This window comes from Bos grunniens, chromosome 14, assembly GCF_055505025.1.
Source record: "Bos grunniens cultivar Pamir isolate PY7600 chromosome 14, Bosgru_T2T1.0, whole genome shotgun sequence".
In the NCBI taxonomy this organism is placed as follows: Eukaryota; Metazoa; Chordata; class Mammalia; order Artiodactyla; family Bovidae; genus Bos; species Bos grunniens.
The window spans coordinates 82111903-82137082 of NC_141178.1; the positions used below are offsets into that span (position 1 = coordinate 82111903).

At 57.1% G+C, this 25180-nt stretch overlaps 2 protein-coding genes across 24 annotated transcripts in view; one reads left to right on the forward strand and one right to left on the reverse strand.

The window, feature by feature from the left end:
* The window catches only part of TSNARE1 (t-SNARE domain containing 1), a 117062-nt gene that overhangs the window by 56126 nt on the left and 35756 nt on the right, over positions 1-25180 (reverse strand). For 11 of the 23 annotated variants that reach the window (XR_015140385.1, XR_015140386.1, XM_086335619.1 and 8 more), the window contains exons 3-9: positions 18635-18784; positions 17317-17784; positions 12560-12637; positions 11704-11773; positions 7348-7438; positions 5964-6038; positions 5431-5490 (exon numbers count right to left, since the gene is read on the reverse strand). Coding sequence is in view for 19 of the 23 variants with exons in the window: in XM_086335619.1 (XP_086191745.1) it covers positions 5431-5490; positions 5964-6038; positions 7348-7438; positions 11704-11773; positions 12560-12637; positions 17317-17784; positions 18635-18784 (992 nt within the window). In the remaining 4 variants the exon portion in view is untranslated. The remainder of the gene's footprint in view (positions 1-5430; positions 5491-5963; positions 6039-7347; positions 7439-11703; positions 11774-12559; positions 12638-17316; positions 17785-18634; positions 18785-25180) is intronic. The other 12 variants (XR_015140387.1, XM_086335625.1, XM_086335624.1 and 9 more) reach the window with 3 other exon arrangements.
* Positions 53-4127, forward strand: LOC147359770 (uncharacterized). Its single transcript, XM_086335627.1, has 2 exons — positions 53-582; positions 2868-4127. Exons 1-2 carry the CDS (start codon positions 186-188, stop codon positions 3374-3376), a joined length of 906 nt encoding a protein of 301 aa, XP_086191753.1. The 5' UTR covers positions 53-185; the 3' UTR covers positions 3377-4127.

A 25180-nucleotide genomic window follows, 5' to 3' on the forward strand; every position in this document is an offset into this window, starting at 1 on the left:
ATGAGCTGTGTGACCTGGCTCATTCTTAACTTCTCCCACCTCAGCCTTCGTGTCCATGTGATGGGGCTGTGTCCAGAGCCGTGGACAGGGTGGACGGGGATGAGGGCGAGGCCCCGACCAGGAAGCATGTGTGAAAGCCCCAGTCAGGGGCCATGGGGTGCCGGAAGTCCCCATGCGAGTGAGTCATGGGGCAAGGGGGGCCCTGTGCCTGCAAGGGACCCCGACAGTACACCCCTCCCTGCAGCAGAGGCTGCTCCAGAACAGGCCACCTGGCCCTGAGCTCCACTGATTCCACTGACCTGGGGCACCTCCCGTGGGAAGAGCCCAGGCCATGCACCCAGCGACTGAGGCACAGACGCACCCTCAGCAGCCCTGCCATGAGCAGAACCTGGCCAGTATGGGCTGGGAGCACAACCAGGAGCGTGGGCGGGCCAGCGACAGTGACTCAGACGCACAACGTGAGCAAGTGCACAAGGTTCCACGTCCGGCCGCCTGGAGTCTGGTTCCACGGAAGCCCCCGGAAAGCACAGGAGAGGGGGCCAGCCTCCCTGCAGGCGTGGGTGCACGCCCTGGCCCCCACAGGTATGACCCGCCCTCCCCAAGCGGCTCAGGACAAGGGACCAGGGAAGGAGAGGCGGCTGGCCCTGCCCAGACCCCTCCTGAATGATCAGAAAGCACCCTGTCTTCTTACAAAGCCTTGGTCTGGGTCTTGAGCTCTGAAGCCAGAATTAGGGTTTGCTGCCAGGGCACTGGGGCCGCAGCACAGGACGCGGCCGGGGGATGGTTTTCCAGCTCACAAGGCAGCCAACAAAGGCGGCTTTCTCTTCGCTCCAAGGCCAAGGGCTTGGGTCCTGTTCTGACATGTCCGTTTCACACCCATGATCCAACAATCCAATATGACTGCTGGGTGGGAGGGGGGCCAAGCACTTTCCCGTGAGAAGAGATGGAGCCCAGTGAGGGTTCGGGGAGGCCAGTGAGCAGCCAGGCAGGACCCAGGGCTCTCAGGAGCTCTGGGAAACAGGCCACTGTCTCGCAAACTCTGACCCAGGGGTCCGCAAGGGAGTATCCGTGACCCGGGCAGGAGGGCAGGGGTCAGGACGAGAGCTGGTCTCACTCTTGGGAAACACAGCTTCTGTGCAGCAGCCCCAAGACTGGTCGTCCATTCCTCCAAACAGCAAAGGCTGTGGTCAGCTGATGGACATCTCTGGGAGCTCCGCAAAGCCCAGAACAAAGGACTGGCGAGACACTCAATCCTTCCCCGGCCCTGTGTTAAGTAACGGAGCCACCGCCGGGGTGCGGCTCTGAGGGGGACACATGACTAAAGAGCCCCCTGCAGATGTGCAAGTGAGGTGGTCTCTGCTGCTGTAGCCCGGGAACACGGGGCTCCGGGGACCGCACGCCGCACTGGCGCTGGCAAGGCACGCTGGAGAGCGTTCCTGGTGAGAGACAGGCTCCGCCCTGCCTGGGGACAGCAGCCAGCCCAGGAGCCCCCAGGGGCTGCCCACCGGCTGGGCCTGACCCAGGCTGGAGGCTGAGCCAGAACCCAGTTGAGGTAGCAGCCAACACAGCCAAGGAGGTCGACCTGCTTCCAGGAACGCCGGCGCTCGGCTTGGAGAACAGGTGGGCACCCCTACTCCTGCCAGGGACCACCAGCCTGCAGATGGCGGCCCCAAAGTCTGGAGCATCAGCGCAACAGCATCCCTGGGCTGAATCTGCAGTGTCAGCTAATCCACTACAGCTTGCGAAATTTTCTGGAAATCACCTTTCATAACTTCTCGGAAGCACTGTTGGCCGTTCTCTTCCCCTTTAGGAAACATTCTACTGAAACAGGGCATGAGCAGTTGAAGGCACAAATCATACGTGGACAGGTCTGTGAACTTTAACCAAGGAAAGACTTCCAGGTCAAGATACAGACATTCCAGGCCCCTACTCAGGACACCACCCCAAGCAAGGGCTGTCTGGCTTTTGACTCTGCCTGTTGCTCCGGCCCGTTTGGACCTCTGTCCTCTGTGCTCAGCACGTGTCTGAGAGGTCACCAGGACTTGCTGGCCACGATCCCCTCTGCTGCCAGTCTTCCACGCACGGACTCAGCACAAATGCTCTGGGCTGGCTCTCCCCCAGGCGTCAGCTGCTGCGTGTCGCGCTGTGCTCAGCGTTCTTTGACGTGACTTTCCACTGGGTACACACCTGGGAGGAGCTGCAAGGCCGAGGCAGGAAGACCTTTCACTCCACAGACACGTTCAGCGACCAGAGTAGGGGCGCCACGCACACTCCCGTCCAGTGCATGAGCTCTCCAGCTGCTCCACAGCTTCCCAGGCACGCGGCCTTCTCCCGGGTTTTCACCTGTTCTTTTCAGCTGTTGGTGGGTGCTAGGTGTGCAGAGATGCAGCACTGTGGGTTCTCTCTGTGTGATTCCAACGACACACGCTGAGCACATCCAAGTGCTCATCAGCCATTCCAACGTCCCCTTTGCAATGTGCCCCCAAGGCGTTCGCCCTTTTATGTTGGTATGCAGCCATCTGCACTCACAATTTTTAGGAGATCTGCACACATCGTGGACATAAATCCTTCTCAGATGTGCGTTGTGCAAGCGCCTCTGCTCGTTCTGTGGGCCGCCTCTTCACTCTCAGGGGTGTCCAGACTTTAACAAAGTCAACTTTACCACCTCTTCTTCACAGTAAGTGCGTTTTCATCTGTGTGAGAGGACGACAGCCTCCAAGGGCAGCTTCCAGACACTTCACTGCCGTACTGTTCATATCCAGATCTGTGATCCCGGAGGGCAGTCTGAGCCGGGCAAGCTGAGGGGAAGGATCTGCTGGGGGTGGCAGCCTGGTGCCCAGAGTCCTCCAGTGCCTCTCTGTCCACAGAGCAATGGCCCTGGCCTGGAAGGTCTGCACGGCCTGAGCCGGCTGCCGCCTGCGAGCATGTCTGGTCCTGCGTGCTGCTCCCCACCAGCTCCGACACAGAGACCAGAGGGTGGCGTGTTTGGACCTGTACTTGCCGTGTGCCCGACAGGACCCTCCCCAGCTCAGCCATCGGCCGATCAGCATCAAGCCCTGTGCAGACCCTGCATCTCCCACTGTGCAGCAGTGTGCCTCACACCGCCCAGGCAACGACGTACGTGTGCGTCTGCGTCCACACGCAGCTCTGCTCCCACCGGTCTGTTAGCTTAGCCGTTGGCAAATACCACACTGTTTTAATATCTATAGTTCGAGGTTGTGTTCTGATACCTGGGAGTGTAAATCCTCCAGTTCTGTTCTTCAAAACTGTCTTCATTATTTGGGGCCCTGTATATTTCCATGTACATTTTGTAATCAGCTTGACAATTTACACACACATTCAAAACCTGCTAGGCTTTTTATCTGGATTGTGTTGAACGTATAGACCCACTCAGTGAGGACCGACTTCTTTGTACACCAAACTTTCCAGTCTACACACACAGTGTGCCCCTCTGTCATCTAATCTTCTGTAATCTCTCTTCAGTCGTGTTTTGCAGTTTCCTATATAGAGGCTTAAACAACTGGTCGTACGTTTCTTCCTAGTTTTGATGCTATGGTAAGTGCTGTCTCTTTTTAACATCATTTCCAAATTGTCTTTTGCTGGCACCCACAGTATTTTCTTGCACATTAACGTGGTAACAGAAATCCTGTTACATTCACTTATTAATTCTAAGTTCTGCCAGATTCATTCAGACTTTGTAGTCACACAATCATGTTGTCTGTGGTTCTGCACCTTTTCCTTCTTTCTCCTGTCTTACTGCAGCGGATATTCCCTGCGGCACACTGAAGAACAGAAGCAACGGTGCTGGACACCGTGTCTCAGCCGCACTCTCAGGAGCAAAGGTTTTACCATCTCACCAGCAAGGGCACTGCTGACTGCTGGACTTTTGAAGACATGCTCTATCAGACTAAAGGCATTCCTACTTAGTACTCGTTTGTGGAAAATTTTGCATCTCCCTAAGTGGATGCTGAATTTTACCAAATGCTCTTCCATGTCTATTGAGATGATCAAGTAGATATTCTTACTTGCTGTATTAACGTGATAAATTATTCTGATTATTTCTGAATGTAAACCAATCTTGCACTCCTAGAATAAATCCCATTTTAGAATGGTGTATTATCCTTCTATGCATTGCTGCTGCTGCTAAGTCACTTCAGTCGTGTCCAACTCTGCGTGACCCCATAGACGGCAGCCCACCAGGCTCCCCCGTCCCTGGATTCTCCAGGCAAGAACACTGGAGTGAGTTACCATTTCCTTCTTCCATGCATGAAAGTGAAAAGTGAAAGTGAAGTCGCTCAGTCGCGTCCGACCCTTAGCAACCCCATGGACTGCAGCCCACCAGGCGCCTCCATCCATGGGATTTTCCAGGCCAGAGTACTGGAGTGGGGTGCCATCACCTTCTCCGATGCATTGCTAGACTTGGTTTATTAATACTTTGGTTAGGGGACTTCCCTGGTGATCCAATGGCTAAGACTCCACGCTGCCAATGCAGTGGGCCTGGGATCAATCTCTGGTCAAGGAATGAGATCCCACACGCCACAGCTAAGACCAGTGCAGCCAAATAAAGAATTTTTTTTTTAAATATTTTGGTTAGGAGTCTTTGCTTCTAGGCTTATAAGACATCTTGTTTTCTTTCTTACAAAGTCCTCATAAGAATTTGGAATTAAAATTTACTAGCCTCATAAAGCAAGGTGAGAGGTATTCTTTTTTTATACTGTATGTAAGTGTTTGTATAAACTGGTATTACTTATTCCCCAAATATTTGAGAGAACTCATCACTAAAGCCATCTGGTCTGAAGTTTAATTGCTAGGATGTTTTTAAATTATGGATTCCATTTCTTTAATAAATACTGCACTTTCCATATTTTTTACACATCTTGGTAAGTTACATTTTTCTTTAAAAATTTGTATTTCATTAAGTTGTTAAATTGATAGGCATAAGTTGCTCATATTATCTTATTACTTGATAGGCATAAGTTGCTCATATTATCTTATTACTTTTTTCATTTTTAAAAGCTTTAATAACATATGTATTTTCATTCTTGATACTAGTAATTTGTATTTTCTCTCTGTATTTTGATTAATCTTATAGGACTTAATTTCATTACTCATCGTAAAGAACTGACCTTTCACTTTGTTGAGTTTGTCTGTTGTGCATCTATTTTATATTTCATTGGTTTCTGCTTTTTCCTACGTATTTTCTTTGGATTTAATTTTTTGTTGTTATTCTAGCTACTTGAGATTGAGAATTGGATCACTGATTTTCACACTTCCTTTCTCACATACATATTTAAATCTATGAATAGAATATAGCTCTCTGTGCTATACAGTAAGAGCTTGGTCCTCCCTGCCCTTCCCTGGAGTCCCAAGGGCATGGATTCTATGCTGTCCCCTAACACCCACTGACCACAGTAAGTACTCAGCACCTACCTGCTGCTTGCCGCCCCTCTGTGCCGTGGGAAGCAGTGCTCTGGACTTCTCTGCAATTTTCTGTTGGATAAAGTACAAGAGGAGGGAGGTGGGGAGAACAGAAAAAGTGGGGAAGAGAGAAGAGATGGTCAGATCAACACGAAATACTGGACAACGATCAACAGTGAAGCACTTTCAGCTCCAGGTGAGTGGGGCTGCCCAGGGCTCTGCGGACAATCTGCTGCCCAGGGCTCTGCGGACAATCTGCTGCCTGAGGGCTCTGCGGACAATCTGCCGGGCAGCCTCTTCCCACACACTGGGCGGGGGCGGAGGCACAGACACACCTGTCTTCCGACCTCCAGGGGGCTCCGGTGAGGACCCTCTGGGGCAGCAGTCCAGAGGAAACGTCCCTCACTGCACACATACTGAGGTCACACCAGCCGGGTCCTGGCAACCGTCAAAGGTCTGCAAGGCGGCCCCCCGCTGCTTTGCGGAATGGGACTGTCCCAGGCTGGCCCAGGGCAGGTGCTCAGGGCATCTGCTGGGGGCCTCACCTTCTGCACCACTCCATAGCGCTGGACGGCGTCTGACAGCTGAGTTTTCAGGCGGTCTAGCTGAAGGCGCTCCTGCTGCAAAGAGACAATGGAGCTTCAACAGTCGGCCGAGGCCGCATCCCGTCCCTGCCGTGCCTCCATCCCTGGGCACACTCCCGGGCCCCTCCCGGCCTGCCTGGCACCTGCACCACATCCACCCCCAGCCTCACGGGCATCTCCACTCCCTCTGTCATTAGAGCTGGGCTCACCCCGCCTACTTTACCACCACCTCCATCCTCTGGAAGGCCAGCAAAGGCTCCGGGGGCACAGCCAGCATCACCACGGACACCATCTCCACCCAATACACACACACACACACACACACACACACACACACACACACACACACTGTCCTCACTAACCACGAGGACACACACACACACACTGTCCTCACTAACCAAGAGGACACACACACACACACACCGTCCACACTAACCACGACACACACACACACACACACCCCGCCCCGTCCGCACTATCCACGCGGCCTGCAGCTCTCACACGCTATGCCTGTCCGGTCCCCAGAACAAAGCACTCCGGGGAGAGGTGTTACGACCCCTGAGAGCTGACCTGACCTGACAGCTCAGGAGGTCTCAGGCCCGAGCTGAAGGTCACATGGGGGGCGGAGCCGAGCCCTGAAGCACCTAACCGCAGGTGAGGCTGCGTCTCACACCCACATCAGAACCGCAGGCAGCAAACCGGCCATCTGCCCCCCAGCACCTCAGCACTCACACACGGCCTCTGCCCTCCCAATGGAAAGAGACCTCGTCTCCTGTTCACCTCTGCTCCCCAGTCTCAGAATGACGCCTGGCACAGAGCCAGCACTCAGGACATACGGATGCACAAGGGACAGGAAGGCAGGCCCTAGATCCTGGCACTGCCAGACCACCAGGAGCCCCACCCTCTTCTCAGCAAGCAGCGTCGGCACCACGGAGCCGTGCCAGTCTCAGGCCCTGGAACCAGGACTCAGACACAGGCTCCCAGGCCCCTGCTGTCCCAGCGCCTCCCATCAGCTGCTGGGAGGGCCGCGACACTCCCCAGGCCCTGCATCTCCAGTCCCAAACCCAGCCTTCACTGCCACCACGCATCCCACGCAAGCCAAGAGGCAGGAAGGAGCTGCAGGGGCAGCAGCAGGCCAGCCACGGCTGGTGAGACCAGCTCTGCTAGGCCTGCCCTCTGAGGGCGCGTGGCCTGGGGCCACCGGGCACCCGCACCACTGTCCAGCCTGCGCTGGTGCCCAGCGAATGGTGGAACCCGCGCACTCTGCCCGAGCGGCTGCGTGTTCGGCATCCTTCGCCCCACCCTCTGCCCAGGCCCCCGCCGCCCTCCAGTCCCTGGGACGTACCTGGGGGCAGCCCCGCAGGAGCTCGGCCGTCTGCTTCAGGGCGCCGGCGCTGGCCGCGATCGTGCGGTTGGTCTCCTGCTGCACCGTGTGCCTGGTGGGGCGGGCACGGGGGTGCAGGGGGAGAAGATGGGGGAGGGGCAGCAGGAAAGGGCAATGACACAGCAGGCAGCAGGGTGGGCAGGGGCTCGTGGGGGGAGGGGGAGGCCAGGCAGAGCAGCCGGAGTGGACGGGCCCAGGAAGGGGCAGGCGAGAGGGAGCAACCCAAGGGGGCAGGTGAGGTGTGGAAGACATGACGCCGTAAGCTCAGGCCAGCGTCCCCAGGCCCCCAGGGCCCCTGCACACAGCCGCAGCTCCTGCACCCCCTGGGCCCAGCCATGAGCCCTCCCTATGCAGGGGCCCCTGGGGTCAGCACTGGTTGGGGCCAGGAAGCAGGGTGGCCGCAGATACGGCCCCAGGCCCTGCGCTGAGGACAGCTCGTCCCTCCAGGGGCCATAGTGAAAGGCCCAGCTCCAGATCCAGGAACATGGGAACCCTGGCCCAGGGTCTCTGCCAGACCTTCGGTTTAAGATTCTGAGTGTGACCTCAGAGGGCTGAAAAGACCAGGCTGACCTCAGGCCCTGTGGACAGTGACTCTGGGCAGACCCCGTCCACAGGTGTCCCGCGGGCTCACAGGCCCAAGCAAGGGCAGGGCCCTGGCCTGGCCCCAGGGGCAGACACCAGAGAACCTGCCAATCGGAAGTATGCAAAGCAACTTCAGAAAAGATGGGCAGTACTGGAGGATGTACACGCTGACATTAGACTCCACAAGCTTCAGTGATGAGACAACACGGCGCTGTCTCGGGACAGTGACAAGTGAAACAGAATCACCCCAAATGCACCCACATGGAGAGCTCGAGTAAGCACTGAAAAAGGTGCCAAGGTATTCAAAAGTTGGTCCCTTTGAGAAGTGGCATAATCGTATTTAAAGAGTATCAGCCTGGACTCCCACCTCACACCCTCTGTGTCCAGGGAGGGGCTCTGAGGCCAGATACACAGGCAGCCCAGGGCCCAGCACCCCAGCCTGGCATGTCTGCAAGAGGAGGGGCGGGCTGGCTACAGGTGGAGCTGGGGCAGGGTAGGCAGGCCATGCCAGCAGTGGCATCACACACAAAGGGGGTGATGGGCAGCGGCGGCTGTGGAGGGAAGGCTGGAGGCTCGGGTGCAGGAGCTGACCCCGACCAGGAAGGGGCCCAGCCAGGCCATACTGAGGAGCAGAAGGCAGGAATTTGGCATGTGGCTGGACATGGTCCAGCGGAGAGCTGAGGCCATGGGGCAGACCTCCTGCCCGGGGCTCCTGGAAGGACCATCCACTCAGCAGCCCTTCCCGAGGGGCCCAGCAGTGCCCTGGGCTGACGCCGACAAGCCCCACCGTCACTAACCGGGCCACCTCGGCCAGTCTGGGAGCCCATGCTGGGGGCAGCACCGGGCCACTCACGGCGGGCGACAGGGATGACCAAGCCCACCCCTGTCTCATGTAAGATGAGGAAAACAGGTTCAACCCTGTAAGCCTCTTGTGAAACTACCTATACTTACTCAATCTGAAAGACTGTCTTTCCTCCTGTGATCAGATCCCAACCACTGAAATGCCTTTTTTTAATGGCACAATGGATCATAGTGTACTTGATTTTTTTTAACGTCCTTTCTTGGCCAAATAAAAGAGCTAGCAACTGTCAACGTGGAGCAAACACAGACTTGAACACCCTGCGCTGGTCTCAAGTCATCTGGAAATGCTAACAGTCCAGAAGATACACAGGTTCCCCCAGGGCAGGGGTCACGGAAGGCTCTGGAAGGCCAGGACCAACGGGGTAGGCAGTCTGGTCAGGGGCCGCCCGGCGGGGAGAAAGGGTAAGAGGGCTAGGGGACCTGGGGGTGCAAGCGGCCAGGAAGGCACGAAGCAGGTTGGGGACCTGGAAGCTGAGGCTACGGGGAGAGCCGGAGGTGTCCAGGGAAGGGCCCGCGCCCCTCTCCAAACCACCGGTGATGACACCCTCCGGCCACTGGGCCAGGGTTGGGAAAAGCACCCGCCTGAGCCCAGGGACACCACCCTAGGGGCCCCCAGGCGGCAGCACAGGAGGCCCACACTTTCTCATGGCGGTTCCTGACGCTGAAGATGGAGGAGCCCGAGCGCCTCAGCTCAGCACCACGCACGCCAGACAGTGAGTCTGCGCCCCTGAGGGGCGAGGTCCCAGTGTGTGACGGGGACACGCGCACCCCCAATCCCCAGCGTCAAAAGTGGGATCTAGAACACTATTCACTTAAATGCGATTCTACAAAACGCCTATGGACTTGAGAGGCTGGCAGGAAACAGCAAAACACTCTCACAGCGCTTCCTCCGATGTCCTGGGCGTCCAAGTTCCCACAGGGAGCATATGCTACTTCCACAATCAGAAAACAATGCAGGCTACTTCAAAAAGGAAACTCCAAAACTGATTTACAACAGAATTGCACACAAAATCTGCCAAGGGCCCTCGGGTGCCTCGTTCTGGACCCCGAGACTGGGCGAGGCAGTTGGTGGACGGACGGCAGGGAGGACAGGTGGACTGACGGAAGGGAGAATGGAAGGGCGGGCCAGCGGGCAGAGAGTAGGCGGGGCGGTCCCGGCCTGCGTGCGTAGATGGACGGCAGGGAGGACGGGTGGACTGATGGAAGGGAGGATGGGAGGACGGGCAGGCAGGTGGGCAGACAGTGGGCGGGGCAGTCCCAGCCTGCGAGCATGGACGGACAGCAGGGAGGATGGGTGGGTGTGTGGGGCCCACCGAGAGGTGCAGCGGGTGTGTGGGGTGTGTGGGGCCCACCGAGAGGCGTGGCCTGGCCCTGTGTCCGGTCTCAGCCACAGAGTGCTCCTCCGTAAAATGGGAAGAACACTGCCTGCCCTCCTCCTCTCCAGGATGTTGGCAGGATGCAAGGAGCCGAGGGCAGGTATGAGTCCTGCCCTGAGGAAGTCCTGTTCTGCTGCCATAACTGCTAACTCCGGAGCATCAGGAATCACCAGGGCAGAAAACACTGAGCCCACAGGTGACCAGCCCAGACCTCGGAGTGCAGCCAGGCGCCCGTCCAGGATCCCCCAACCATAAGATGCCCTGCGAGGGGCCAGCCAGGGATCTCAGAGACATGGGGCAGCTGCTGAAGGCGGGCACTTGCTGAGACCTGACAAGGAGGCATCTGCAGGCACTGGTCCCTGGGGACCAGCCATCAAACATGTCACCACAGGACAGGTTCTCCTCTGGGGGCCCCGGACTGCTCGTCCGGCCATGAGCAATGGTGGGGGTGTCGGGGAGGCCCCACATGGCCCACAGACTACAGGGCAGCCTCCATCCCAGGAGCCCTGCAGAGCAGGGGGTGGCGGTGTGGGGGGAGGGGGGGCTGGCAAAGCTGGACAGCCACGGAGCAGGACCGGGAAGGTCCTTGGGTGCAGGCACAGTGCTCGGGGGACAGGTCCTTGCATCCCTCCACTGGGGCACCAGGCTCAGCTCTGCCCAAGCACCCAGCCTCCCCAGGACCTACAGGCCCCAGTGCCTCCTCTGAGCTGGACAGGTTTAAGATGGAGGCCGCCCGGGAGAGAGGCCCTGGCCTCTCCCGTGGACGCCAATGCCAGGAAGAGACACGCGGTCCCGGCCGCAGCCTGCGCCCCTCCCGGCTCCTGCGGCCCACCACCCCCAGCACCCCTTCCCACGCAGGATGGCTCAGGCAAAGGGCTCAAGGGCTCAGACGCAGGCCTCCTCCTTAGGGAGCCCCCACTCCAAGCCACGCTGGGATCACAGCCCGCAGGGCTCCAGGGTGGCCCCCACGGTGGCCCCCAGGATGCCCTGAGAAGGGCCTGGCAGCCTTGGCCATGCTGGCCAGGCTTTCTCTTCCAGAGCCCTGACCCTGAGGGAGCAGAACCTCACCCCAGAGCAGCCCGACACAGCCCGACCCAGCCTGAGAGAAGAGCTGGGGGGCCCCCAGAGGCCGCCCCAAGCACACAGCGCCCCCCCGTCCAGCTGCGTGCCCACCATCTGCACACTGGCCGTGCCAATGGCAGCCTGTGTCATGTAGAGTCCCCACAGGGGTGTTCACAGTGTGCGGCCCTCTGTGTGCTCTGGTGTGTCGTATGCAAGCGTGGGCACAGTCAGCGAGGCGAACAGTGAGCGAGGGATGTGACCCCCACGGAAGCATGCCTGTGCACAGGTGTGTCACAAGGGCGTCGTGGGCGTGGCTGAGACCCTGCTGGAATGACACCCGCGCCCACCCAGCTGAGGGGCTGCTGTGCGGAGAGGGTGGTGTGCTGGGCGGTGCAAGGCACACCCGTGCACACCCACGGGCACTGCACACACTCACAGGCTGTCCCGCAGCTCCTGCGTGTCACCTGGCATCCCCAGGGACTGGAGGCTCTGCTCCAAGGAGGTCACTGCGGGAGAAGGGGCCAGGGTCAAGGGCAGCCAGAGCTCCACCAGGCGGGCCCCACTCGGGTGAGCCACCCACCCTGCCTCTGCCCGGGGATGTGGGTGCCAAGGCTAGGAGTGACCCTGCACCTGCCGGAGCCAGGATGCCAAGGCCTCAAGCCCGCCACCCCCACAGCATCAGTCACACTCCAGCAGGGCCCAGGCCAGCCTTCTCCCCAGATAGTCTGGGACCAGGGCCCAGGCCCGCGTAGGGCTCAGGGGCTCTGCGGAGCTGCCTTCAGGAGGCCTCCCTGGGTCTGGGGAGGGGGCTCCCGTCCTCCCGGGGTCAGCACTCTCTGACCTGGTAGAGCTCAGGGCTCGGGACAAACACCAACCCCTGCCACGAGGGCATGGGGAGCCCTGCCTGCCTCGCATCCACATCTCTGTGTCCCTCGGGGGTTGAAGACAAGCCCAGGCCTCGTGAGGTGTGGCTCTTGCCCCCACCCCCAACCCTGGTGACCTGTGAGTGGGCCCTGCTGGTCTGAGGGAGGCTCTGACACACTGCCCCCCAGGGGCCGGGCAGGTCACAGGCGTGTGATGCAGGAGGGAAGATGGGGGCGGAGGGGGCACCTGCCAAGGTCACAGCCCGGCCTGAGACCACAGCACTGGGCTCACACTGCACCCCGCCTGTGGTCCTGAGTCACCCGGGCCGGGAGAGGGCACCTTAACAGACTCGTCCACCACCCCATGTCACCCTGCAATACACTTGGCAGCCCGGACAAGGGCAGGGCAAGGCCCAGGCACAGACTCACCATTGGAGTTGATTTGGAAGATGTTGGCCGACGTCTCTTGGAACAGCTCCTGGAGGTCACTTGGGTCTATCTGGGTGGCTGCAAGGAGACAGTGGAGGGGGTCACACCTTCACTGTGCAGCCTACAGGAGCCCAGGGCCACCATACTCACACAGTCACCTCCTCCCAGCTCTGCCCCCCAGGGGTCTGGCAGAGCCTCAGAGATGGAATAGGGGCTGCGATGTTCAGCGAGGGATGGAGGGAAAGACAAAGAGACCAAGCCCACTCCCCAGAAAAACAGCAACCTCAGAAACCATGGAAGCCGAAAGACCATGGAATGACACCTCTAAGTGCTGAAAGAAAGGAAAAAAACTAGTCAACCCGAATTCTATACCCAGTGGAGATACATTTCAAAAACAGAGGCAAAATAAAATTGATTGTCAGGCAAAAAATGCTGAGAAAAGTTCTTCCCGCTGGAAAGAGATGCAGGACAGGAAATGCTAAAGGGAGTCTGTCAGGTCAAAGGGGTCCTGGGTCTGCGGGAGGAGCTGAAGGGTGCGGTGGGTAAGCCCAAGGCAGGCAGAGACATCCTGTCTCGTTCTTGGTCTAGTCAGGGGGCAGGGACCGCCAGGAACGCCATGTCAGCCAGTGTGAGTGTGCAGCGGGCACAGGTGGGAGCCCGGGGAGGCGCTCACACACCCGGGGGAGGCAAGGCTGCTCCGTGAGGGGACGCTAAAAACACCTGTCACGCACTCCAAGCCACCGCCATCAGAAACACCCGTGAGCCACAGCAGAGGTCACACACAACACTACACTACACTACACTCTGAAGAAAGGAAGGAGAAGAGAGAAAAGAAACAAGAACACAGGGGAAACAAAGAACCATCAAAGTGGCAGGTTCATCCCTGAACACACGGGTCTCAACACCAGAGAGAAGCCACCTACAGCCAGCCGTGCGCCACGACCCCACATGGCCAGCAGGCATCACAATGGAGCTCGGGTTCAGAGCCACTCCATCGTCCCCTTAAGGTCAGGGACAGCTCTGCTGCCCCCGCTCAGTCCACAGGAGAGATGTCAGATAGGACAGAGGCAAACTCGACAGCATGCTGGACACAACAGGCCCAGCTCAGCTCAGCAGAGTTGCTCAGGCGTGCCCGACTCTGCGACCTCATGGACCACAGCACCCCAGGCCTCCCTGTCCATCACCAACTCCCAGAGTTCACTCAAACTCATGTCCATTGAGTTGGTGATGCCATCCAGCCATCTCATCCTATGTCGTCCCCTTCTCCTGCCCTCAATCTCTCCCAGCATCAGAGTCTTTTCCAAGGAGTCAGTTCTTCTCAACAGGTGGCCAAAGTACTACAGTTTCAGCTTCAGCATCAGTCCTTCCAATGAATATTCAGGACTGATTTCCTTTAGGATGGACTGGTTGGATCTCCTTGCAATCCAAGAGACCCTCAAGAGTCTTCTCCAACACCATGGTTCAAAAGCATCAATTCTTCGGCACTCACCTTTCTTCACAGTCCAACTCTCACATCCATACGTGACTACTGGAAAAATCACAGCTTTAACTAGACAGACCTTTGTTGGCAAAGTAACGTCTCTGCTTTTTAATATGCTGTCTAGGTTGGTCATAACTTCTCTTTCAAGGAGCAAGTGTCTTTTAATTTCATGGCTGCAGTCACCATCCGCAGTGATTTTGGAGCCCCCCAAAATAAAGCTGCTCACTGTTTCCACTGTTTCCCCATCTATTTGTCATGAAGTGATGGGACCAGATACCATGATCTTCATTTTCTGAACGTTGAGCTTTAAGCCAACTTCTTCACTCTCCTCTTTCACTTTCATCAAGAGGCTTTTTAGTTCCTCTTCACTTTCTGCCATAAGTGTGGTGTTATCTGTATATCTAAGGTTATTGATATTTCTCCCGGCAATCTTGATTCCAGCTTGTGCTTCTTCCAATCCAGCGTTTCTCATGATGTACTCTGCATATACGTTAAATAAGCAGGGTGACAATATACAGCCTTGACGTACTCCTTTTCCTATTTGGAACCAGTCTGTTGTTCCATGTCCAGTTCAAATTGTTGCTTCCTGACCTGCATACAGATTTCTCAAGAGGCAGGTCAGGTGGTCTGGTATTCCCATCTCTTTCAGAATTTTCCAGTTTGTTTTGATCCACACAGTCAAAGGCTTTGGCATAGTCAATAAAGCAGAAATAGATGTTTTTCTGGAACTCTCTTGCTTTTTTCATGATCCAACAGATGTTGGCAATTTGATCTCTGGTTCCTCTGCCTTTTCTAAAACCAGCTTGAACATCAGGAAGTTCACGGTTCACGTATTGCTGAAGCCTGGCTTGGAGAATTTTGAGCATTACTTTACTAGCATGTGAGATGAGTGGAACTGTGCGGTAGTTTGAGCATTCTTTGGCATTGCCTTTTCTTTGGGATTGGAATAAAAACTGACCTTTTCCAGTCCTGTGGCCACTGCTGAGTTTTCCAAATGTGCTGGTATATTGAGTGCAGCACTTTCACAGCATCATCTTTCAGGATTTGAAATAGCTCAACTGGAATTCCATCACCTCCACTAGCTTTGTTCATAGTGATGCTTTTAGTAAAAGAAAAAACTCACCAAGGAAATTAGAAAATATTGTAAACTGAATGAAAAGATAATAATATACAAATGCACGTAAATAAAGTAATGTGGCAAGCCTAATTTATAGCAATAAATACTTACATTAGAAAAGAAGTCCCCAGTCAATGATCCGACAGAAACAGATTAACCCCGAAGTAGGAAGGAAACATTAAAGGTCAGCAGAAATCAATTAAATTGGCATGGATAAGTAGAGAAAATTGATGATGTCAAAACCTGGCTCTTTGAAGCAATCAATAAAACTAATAGACTTGCAGCCAGATTAGAGAACAAATAGAAAGACACCAATTAGCAACAACAGGAGGGGAGAGGAGCTCTCACTACAGGTCCTACAGGCATTCGGACGACAGGACCTTCAGGAACAAGTGGAGCCAGCACCTCTGTCAACTCAGATCCACGAGCAAGGCCCCCGGAAAGACACCCGACCGTGACGCTCGCTGAAGCAGAGCAGGCGGCACAGGCTGTTAAAGGGACCGTGGTGACGCTCTTCCCACAGAGAAAGAATGCCGTCTCGGATGGCGGCCACACAGTTAAGGGGATAATACCAATTCTACAGAAATCCTTTCAGAAAACAGGAGGAAGAAATGATCACTCACTCACTTCAAGACTGACTTATAGTTTCCGTAATCAGACAGCGAGGGCTGAAAAAGCAGCGACACAGATCGAGAGAAGCACGAGAACGGGGCTCCGGCTCATTCCGGGTTCCTCCAACAGTGCCAGACTGGATACCTATGGAACCTCGGCCCCAAACCCACCAGGCTCAAGCGTGAACGCAGCGAGGACCACAGCGGGACAATTCGGGGGTCTGGTGGATCCCTCGCCTCCAGAATCAAGACTGAGCAGCTGCACACGACGGGCCAGGAGAGGGACGCAGGGGTCGGCAGACACTGCTGGGAAGAAGGTCAGACGGATGGACAGAAAGCGCAGGACAAGCCCCTGCCTGGAGCAGGCTGACACTGCAGTAAGGGCCCTCCTCCGTCAGCCCAGGGAGGCGGGAATCAGGGTGACCACCAGCAAGGACGCAGAGACCTGAGCTCATACAACCGCTGTGGACGACGGGGCAGCAGCTTCTGACAGCTGAACTCACTCTCACATGGGACCAGCAATCCGACTCGGGAATTCATCCAAACCCCCAAGAAAGCAAGGCTGCGTGTCCACACACAGACATTCCCATGCTCTTCCTCCACCGGTGAGGAGCCCGCCCCCAGCATGGACAGGGCATGGACTGCCAAGTATGCCCTCCTGAGCGTGGGCAGGACAAGGTGCCAACACCCACACCTCTGGTCAGTCCTCAGCACGGTGGCATGGGGAGGGAGCCGGCGCTGAAGGACAGTAGCCCACAGACCTCACACGGGCTGGGGGCAAGAGTGGGCTGGCCGGTCTAGAGGGGGCCCGCACCCACTGCCGCCCCCGCTCCAGCCAGCCCAGCCCCAGGGCGGCAGGAGACGTGACCGCAGCGGGACCAGCAGGGGGACCGGGCGCCCTGCCCCTCCTGTCCCCATGGCTGCAGCCCCAACGGCCTCACATGGCCATCCCGCGGGGGCCACAGGCAGTCGGGACAGCGCCCGTCCACATGCAGCGCGGCCCCACTGCTTTCTGGACACCAGGAGGCAGGCCTGCCCTGACCCCAGCCACCACCCCCAAGTGCTGGGCCCAACGAGAGCAATGCCCCAGAAAGGCCAGGGCGGGCTCTGCCCGGGAGGATGGAGATAACCAGGGCCTCAGGTGCCCACCTGCCCACCCTGATGCCTCGGGGCCAGCCCAGCCCGGGCGAGGCCTCTCCTGGACGCCGAACCAGCAAGAGGGAGAGAACAGGGGAGGAACCGGGGTCAGCGCTGCCGGGACGCTGCCCGGAGGACACGTCTTTCTTGCTCTGGATCATGACCCGAAGGCAGGAACTCGGTGCCCTGTGGAGAGAGCTGCGTCCTGTCTGTGCCCAGCTCCCCTCTGCGACCCTGAGGGAGGGACGAGCCCCTGGGTGCCCGGGGCTTCCAGGGGCCCATCGGGCGGCGGGAGTGAAGGAGCCAAGGATGAAGTACAGAATGATCCAGAGATCATGGGGAAGGGGGGCGGGGGGCGGCAGCCATTGGTGGCTGCAAGCTTCCTGCCGGCCGAGCTGGGCGAGGAACTCACCTCTGTGCAGCTCAGGGCCGAGGCCCTCGGAGGGCGGGGCCTGGCAGGAGAAGGTCTTAGCCACAGCCTGCTCCAGGGGCGTGAGGGCCAGGGCCTGGGGCGCCCGCGGCAGCTCGCCCAGCTTGCGCCTCACCACGGCCCGCAGGTCCCGCCACTTGTGCTTGATGTCCGCGAGGTCGCGGCGGCAGTAGCCCAGCGCGTTCACCGCCTGCACGATGCGGCTCCACACACGGTACCTGCGGGCGGGCTCGGCCCGCGGCAGCCTGCTGCCGAACAGCAGCTGGTAGTGCTTGCTGACCTTGGCCACCAACACCTCCGTCTCCTGCGGGCAGAAGTTGGGCTTCCTCTTCTTGGCCCGGGTGGCGCTGGCCACATGGCCACGGGCCCGTGCAGCCAGCTCCTTCTGCGGGCCAGCGGGCAGCGAGGTGGGCTCTGGCGTCCCACTGCCGTCGGGCGTGACCCCTGGCCCTGGAAAGGCACCAAAAGGCGGGTGTTTAAGGCCCTGGCCAGGGCGGTGGCAGCTCCCAGGGAGCCTCCTCTTTGGCTTCCAGTTCAGAACAGTACTTGCTTCCCTACTGGGTGTCCAGAGGCGTGGGTCTGAGTCCTGGCCCTGCCACTGCCTGGCTGGGTGCGGAGCTGTGAGGGACCTCGCTTCTGGGCCATGGTGCCCATCTGTCTCCAGAAAGGCCCTCCCCGGCCCTACTGCCTCCGGCAGCTGATGTCAGGTGCAAGGGGTGAGAAAGCGGGGCAGCCATCCCGTCACAAGGAGCAGGCCCTCTGGGGCCGGGGCCAAGGCTTGCCCGGGGACAGCAATAACTGCCGACACGCCAGACGTCCTGACCAAGAAGATGACTTCAAGTGCCGCTGACCTCTGCCCAGCTGGCTAAGTCCTAGCCATGGCTGCTCCTCCCACACAGGGTCCCCCTAAAGGGCACACCAAGGCCCCTATACTCTCCTGCCAGCCCCCCAGCCACCCCTGCAAGGCAGATGCAGGCTCTGGGCCCAGGCCCACAGGAGTTGGGCCAGCCCTTGCCTCTCCGTCCTGCAGCGCCAGCCTCCTCCCTGGAGCCCACAGGCCCTGATGGCCTGGCAACATCCCTGGTCCAGCCCCACCACACCATCAGCTGTCCTCGGGGAAGGAAAGGGCTAGTGCGGGTGAAGGTGGAGACGAGCCGGGACCCCTGCTCCAGCTCCCCAGCCTCCCCGGCCAAAGCCCCTGGGAGTCCATTCCCCACCCACTGACCCTCCCACCTTAGGGCTCGGCATTTCTGCGTGGCCTTCCCTGGGACCCCAAGACCCAGCATCCCAGCAGAAGTACCTCGCTTCCTGGCCCTCGGGCCTCTGGGGGTGCCAGCTGGCCCCAGGTCACCGTCCCCATCCTCACCCACACAGGGGTCCTGCAGGCTGCTCTCTGGCGATGGGCAGGGGAAATGGCGGATTCCATACTTGGTCCAACATTTTGCGCACTCTACAGACAGCAAGGGACAGTCTCGGTTAAGCCCCCTGCCCGGCTTGGGGCACCTCTGGTGGAGCAAGGCTCTCAAGCAGGACAGCAGCTGCGCCGGGCCCTCCAAGCACCCACACCAAGAGCTTGCTCAGACCCACCTCCTCCAGGAAGCCCTCCCTGACTGCCACACCCCCCTAACACCCCTTTTGCTGAAAGCCAGCACCAGGTCCAAAACTTCAGATATTCTTTCTCTGCACCCAGGTTCTTCTGAAAGGTGATTCCAAGCCAGGACGAAACTCCTTACAGCAGAGCCTCAGGTGTGGCCCCCAACCAGGCCAGGACTTCAACAGTGCAGAGCAACTTGCAAAAATGGAGAATAAGGCCATGGGAATGCTGGCGGCAATTTGACATCTCCGCACCAGCAGCACGGGACCATGCCACTGTATTCTATAAAACCATCGTTCACGGTGCATCAGAAGTGAAAATGAAAACAAAATCAGTCCCCTTGATACTCGCTGCCAAGCCGAGGAGCGATGGTGGGCCCCCAGGGAGGACACAATTTTCTCTCTGATAATTTTCATTTATTCAGAAATACTTCCTGGACAGGTTTGCTAGAATTCCTGAGCCCGAAGACGTGTGTCGTTAAGACAGACGGACACCTCTGGAACCAAGCTGCTTCCTGTGCACAGCTCTTCGGAATCAGAAGAGGCGGTGGTGCCAGGCCGAGACCACGTACCACAGCCTGGGCGCTCGGAAGGGGCTGCACTGTCCAGAAGCCTGCCTTGGAGGAGATGTCTGACCATGTCGAGGGCAAGCGAGGTCCAGAGCTTCAGCACTGAGCTCCTGCAGCGGCAGCCTCTTTGCAGAAAAGGCCTCACATGGAGTGTGTCTGCGGGTCCAGGACGGCCCGGCTCTCGAGAGGGCAGGGCCTGACACATCCGTCCCTCTTCCCCAGGGCTTCCGGGAGAGCCTGTGGGCAGGGCCTCCCCACCAGGCACCTGCCCAGGCTCCCCTTCAGGCAGACAGCCATGCCCCGGGGACTGCTGCCCGGAGAGCACTGTGTAAGGAGGGGGCACAGCGGCCCAGGCCCCGCCACGGGGCCACCACCGGCTTCATGGGGTGCAAGGGGCCAGAGGCGCTCGATGCACTCGCCACACTGGCGTCTGGTTAGCACAAGTCCAGGCCCGGCCCACCTCCCCCCGATGCCCCACAAGGTCCCCAGACACCCGTGGAGGAGCCAGTCTGGTCTGCTCTCCAGAATCATGTGAACTCTGAACTCTGGGGGCACAATGTAAATGCAAATGCAGGCAATTATTACAGAAAACAATAAAGATCATCTACTACCACGCATCACGAGGGAAGCTCTATCAGCACTCCGGTGAGGTCTCAGGCAATGAGAAGCCCAGATGGGGGATCTCCTGCCTCAACTGCCATGTCCATCCCATCCCACTGTGACGCAGGCAGGCACCCGGCACTCTCCAAGGATCCGCAGGATGGCCTCACGCCCCATCCCAGACCACGGCCCGTCACACTGTCTCCCTGAGCTGGGGAGCAACAGCGTTTCTGCCTCACATCCCCTGCGGCAAACATCTCCGCCAGTATCCCTTGATGGTTCCCTAACAAAGAGGCGTGGCAGGGCCGAGACAGAGGGAAGGAGGGGGTCCGGAGGAGGCAGGGAGCAGGGTGCCCTCCCCTGCAAGTGAGCCCACCCCCCACCCCCTGCCGCTGAGCCACAGGAGAAGGGCCAAGTTCACATCCATCTCTCCAGGTACCTTCTCACGGTCTGTGAGCCACCCCTCTCTCTTCACAGACTTGGCCCGTCTGTATGCAGATATGGGAGCTTTCCTTCCATTTATGTGAGTTCTTTACATGACAGTAACTTCCCACGTGGCTTTTTGCTGCATTTGTGATGGGACTTTACGGCAAGAGCCCACCCTAATCTCTGCATAATTAACTTTACGGTCCCCCAGTAACCCATAACACGCAGGGCTTAGCTCGCGGCAAGCAGTGGCGATCACAGCTGCTCCCACACCTGGGGTCTCAGTGGATCCCCTTCGCCCTGGCCTGGAGCCTCAGCCTGCCTCCCTGGCAGCCCTGCTGGTCACCCCCAGAATCACACCCAGCACCCCAGAAGCAGCCCCAGTCTCAACAGCTGTCAGCAAATGCAGATGCTTTTCTGACAGAAATGCAATTAATATAGAAATCAGTTTCAAAAGAGAACTAGGAAGAAATACACATGTTCGAAAATGAACTACAATTCTAAATAAATCCTGGGTTAAAGAAGAATTCACAAGGGAAATTAAATATTTACAACTAAACATTAATTTTAAAATGCTATATATTTTTGAATTGTGAGATTCAACTAAAACCATGATTATTTGGACATTTATAATGGTAATGCTTTTATCAGAAATGAATAAAAACTGGATATGAATGATCTTAGGAGTTAGGAAAATGAAACAGCATCAACTCAAAGAAAGAAGGGGGAAAACAGTAAAAATGTGGGCAGAAAGAAATCCATCAGATTTTAAAACTAGCTTTTAATAGAGATTCAGAAAATCAAGTCAGCCCTTTGGAGGGGTTTATAAAGCTGCCACGAGTCTGTCGATGTTGATGACAAAACAAGAAAATTGGGAGCAACAATTAAACAATATTAGGAATAAAAGAGGGGGCCGAGGGGGCCGAGGGGGCTGAGATCCAGGGGCCGAGGACGCTAGTGAAAGGACAGGCGCAGAGCTCAGCCTGTTAATTCGCTCCGTCTCCCCGCTGCCAGAAGGGAGCCTAACTCTGTCCATTTCCCGGTGGTCGGGGCCCAGCTGGATCACGGCAGAGCAGGCGGTCGGAACCAGGGCCGCTGCCCTCGTGGCCGCACCCCTGGCCACACAGTGACGCTGCCTAGGTCCCACTGGATAACATGCGACTGCATACCGTGCTACTTCAATCAACGTGAACATTCGGAAAAGCAGACACGCATCCACAGAAACACAGCAAGCTGACCGAAGAAGAAGCAGAGAGACTGGACAGCTGTCACAGATGGCATGAGTAACAGGCAGTCCACAGAGGAGCTCCAGGCCCTCCCGGGGGAGGCGGTTTTACAGCGAAATCCCAGACACCAGACAGGAGCAATCTCGTTCTTCCAAAAACTTACAAAGAACACAATCAGCGGGACTAAGACCCCACATGCCACACGACACAGCCTAAAAAAATATAATAATAATAGAAAAGGGATCACAATCTCCGGGACTTCCCTGGCAGGACAGTGGTTAGGAATCCGTGCCCCCAGTGCAGGGAGCATGGGTTCTATCTCTGCTCATGGGACTAAGATCCCATAAGCCGCACAGTGCAGCCTGGAAAAAATAATAGAAAATAAAATAATAATAATAATAGAAAATAAAATAACAATAATAGACGAGAGGCCACAATCACCATTTCTACTCAGAGTTGAACTAGAGCTTCCAGCGGGCTCAGGACAGAAGGAAAAACACATAAAAGATAAAAGCATTGACACAGAAGAGGTGAACGCTGTCATTATTCATAAATGACACTGTCTATACAGAAAACTCAAGACCCAACAAATTATTACAGTTAATAAAGACTTCAGCAACATGGCAGGACCCTTCGTCAGTGACTTTGTCAGTGGACAGAACTCAACTACGCTCCACAGGGAAAAGCTGGCTTCTTCAAGAAACCAAATCCAGGGACAGAAGGAAACAGGAAAACTAAAAGGGGAGCAGCCAGAGGCCGGAAAGACGGGAAAGGCAGCATCAACGGGGGCAAACACACCGCGTCTCTTCCGGGGCTCCCGGAACTCGCGGGTGGGAGGAAGCCCCAGGTGCATCTGGACGACATCTGGGCACGGAAAGGAGGCCCGCCCTGAGACGGTCACACAGGAGACATGCTGATGTCTGTGGGAGGAAGCCCCAGGTGCATCTGGACGACATCTGGGCACGGAAAGGAGGCCCGCCCTGAGACGGTCACACAGGAGACATGCTGATGTCTGGGGGAGGGGGTCACGAGCGCGCAGGTGGTGCTGGGCCGGCCCGGGGCGTGACCCCCACGCCCAGCGGGCCAGTGCCAGGTTCATGACGCCACTGTGTCTACTTTTCTCTTTGGAATTTCCCACATTCAGGAAGTTTAAAAATAAGATGTAAATGTTACATAAAACCTGCGCTTTCCTTCCTAGAACAACCAGTCGTGCGTGCACGTTTGCACGAGCAACAAAGACTCGGAATGGGTGCTGCGTTCCATTAATGCGCGTGCGTGCTAAGTCGCCTCCGTCGGGTCCGCCTCTTTGTGACCCTATCTATGGACAGGCTCCTCTGTCCATGGGGATTCTCCAGGCAGCAAGAATACTGAAGAGGGTTGCCATTTCCTCTTCTGGTGGATCTTCCCCACCTAAGGATTGAACCCACACCTCTGATGTTTCCTGCATTGGGAGGCAGGTCTTTTTTTACCACTAGCACCAGCTGGGAAGCACCTGTCCCATTAATAATGGTACTATTTACAAAATTAGCAAAAAAAAAAAGTTTTCATTTTTGTTAAAATCAACTTAATGAAACATACATAAAATATTTATGGGGAAAATTACAAACTTTGTGGAAAGACACTAAAGAGCCGCCAACAGAGAGGCCTACGGTCTCGTGGGCAGCAGACTGGTGAAGATGGCATGGCTGAGCCTCACGGTAACACGGGGTGGGGGCCAGTCTCAGCCTGAGTGACGGGCGGGGCTCTGAAGTCCATGCAGCAACAGAGGCCAGAGTGCCCAGGGCGCCCAAGGGGCAGCAGTGGAGCAACCTCCCCTGAACAGTATCAACAGTTAGAATGACTGTGGAAATCAGGGTGCGACTCTGCACAGAAACAGAAAAACCGACCTACAGGATCTGCACAGATACCGCGCTTATCACACAGCTGGCACCACAGGGCTGTAGAGAGGGAATTTTCAGTTAAGTGCCCAGGGACAATCTGTCATATCAACAGTGAAAAGTAGCGTATTACACTCCACCCTCCCCATATACAAACATCAACTCCAGGTGATTGCAAGACTTAAATATGAAAAACAAATTGTATAAGCTTCAGAGAAAATAAAGGCAAAACCATTATCCTTGTGCTAGAATTTATTAAACAGGAAAACGCACGTTTTGACAAGAAAGACTGATGAACACAGAGGTGCTGTAGTTAAAAATCGGCTTTCATCAGCAGCACCACAAGGAACAGCCAGCACGGTGGGCATGGAACCTCCAGACATGTGGAGACCTTGCCCACGGACAAGAACAAGACAAACGGAAGGGAAAACACACAGGGTTGCCTGAGACCCAAACGCCCAGTGACGGGAAAAACCAATCCCACCAGATACCAGGGCAACGCGAACTGAAACCAGAAGACGCCCCTCCAGGCCCATGGGCGGGCAAATAGCCAAGGCCGCCACCCTTCAGTGCCCACCAGACAGGGCCAGGCCAGCACGACCACCAGGCGCTGAGCTGCCCACCCCACCACCACCCTCTCGTGGGGGCCGTCCTGACAGCGCCAGTATCCAACACAGTGCCCAAGACAGGCGGTCCGACGGCCTGTCCCCCGTGGAGCCGCTGTGCCTGCCACGGCCTCGCACGTGACTGAGCGCCCAGAGCAGGCAGAGGGAAAGGCTGCCAGGCAGACGGCCGTGACTCGGGGGCAAAACCAGCAAGTCGCAGGCTGATTCAACCATGCAAAGTCAAGAGAGAGACACACACACACACACACACACACACACACACACGCTCACAGGGTCTGCTCAAGGACATGACATGGCAGCAAAACCTCAAGGACAAGCCGGGAAGCCGCCATCCACACCCCAGGGTGGGGAAGGTGGTGGGATCCAGCCCCAGGAGTCTGCCTCTCCTTTCAAGGGAAGCCGCCATCCACACCCCAGGGTGGGGAAGGCGGTGGGATCCAGCCCCGGGAGTCTGCATCACATTTCAAGTCTGTGAGCACACATGCTCACAAACTCACACTCGCTGAGTGTCAGGTCTGCCAGGGATCCCTAAGGACCTGGAGTCAGTTTCCCAGACACAGGTCTGACAGAAAACCCCTCTGTAGAGGGATGGGAGCTGGGGGGTGAGCAGACCGCAGAGCCAGCCCACAGGAAGGGGCCCGGCACCCTGAAAGCAGAAGCAGACCCGCCCTGTGGAGCCCAGGATGCCGCCCGTCACCCATGTGCCTCCGTTCCCCGGCTGTGCTCCACATGCAGCACCTGGTCCATACGGGCACCTACAAGGCCGTCCAAGGCCATCCGCCAAGTACCCCAGCGCCTGCAGACTCCAGGGGACACTGCGGACGCCTGGACCTGCCCCCAGGCAGGGTGGCGTCTCCCACTCTGCTCTTCCTGGGTGCTGACCCAATGCCAACAACCCCGGCCCATCTGGGGCCAGGGCACCCCTGATC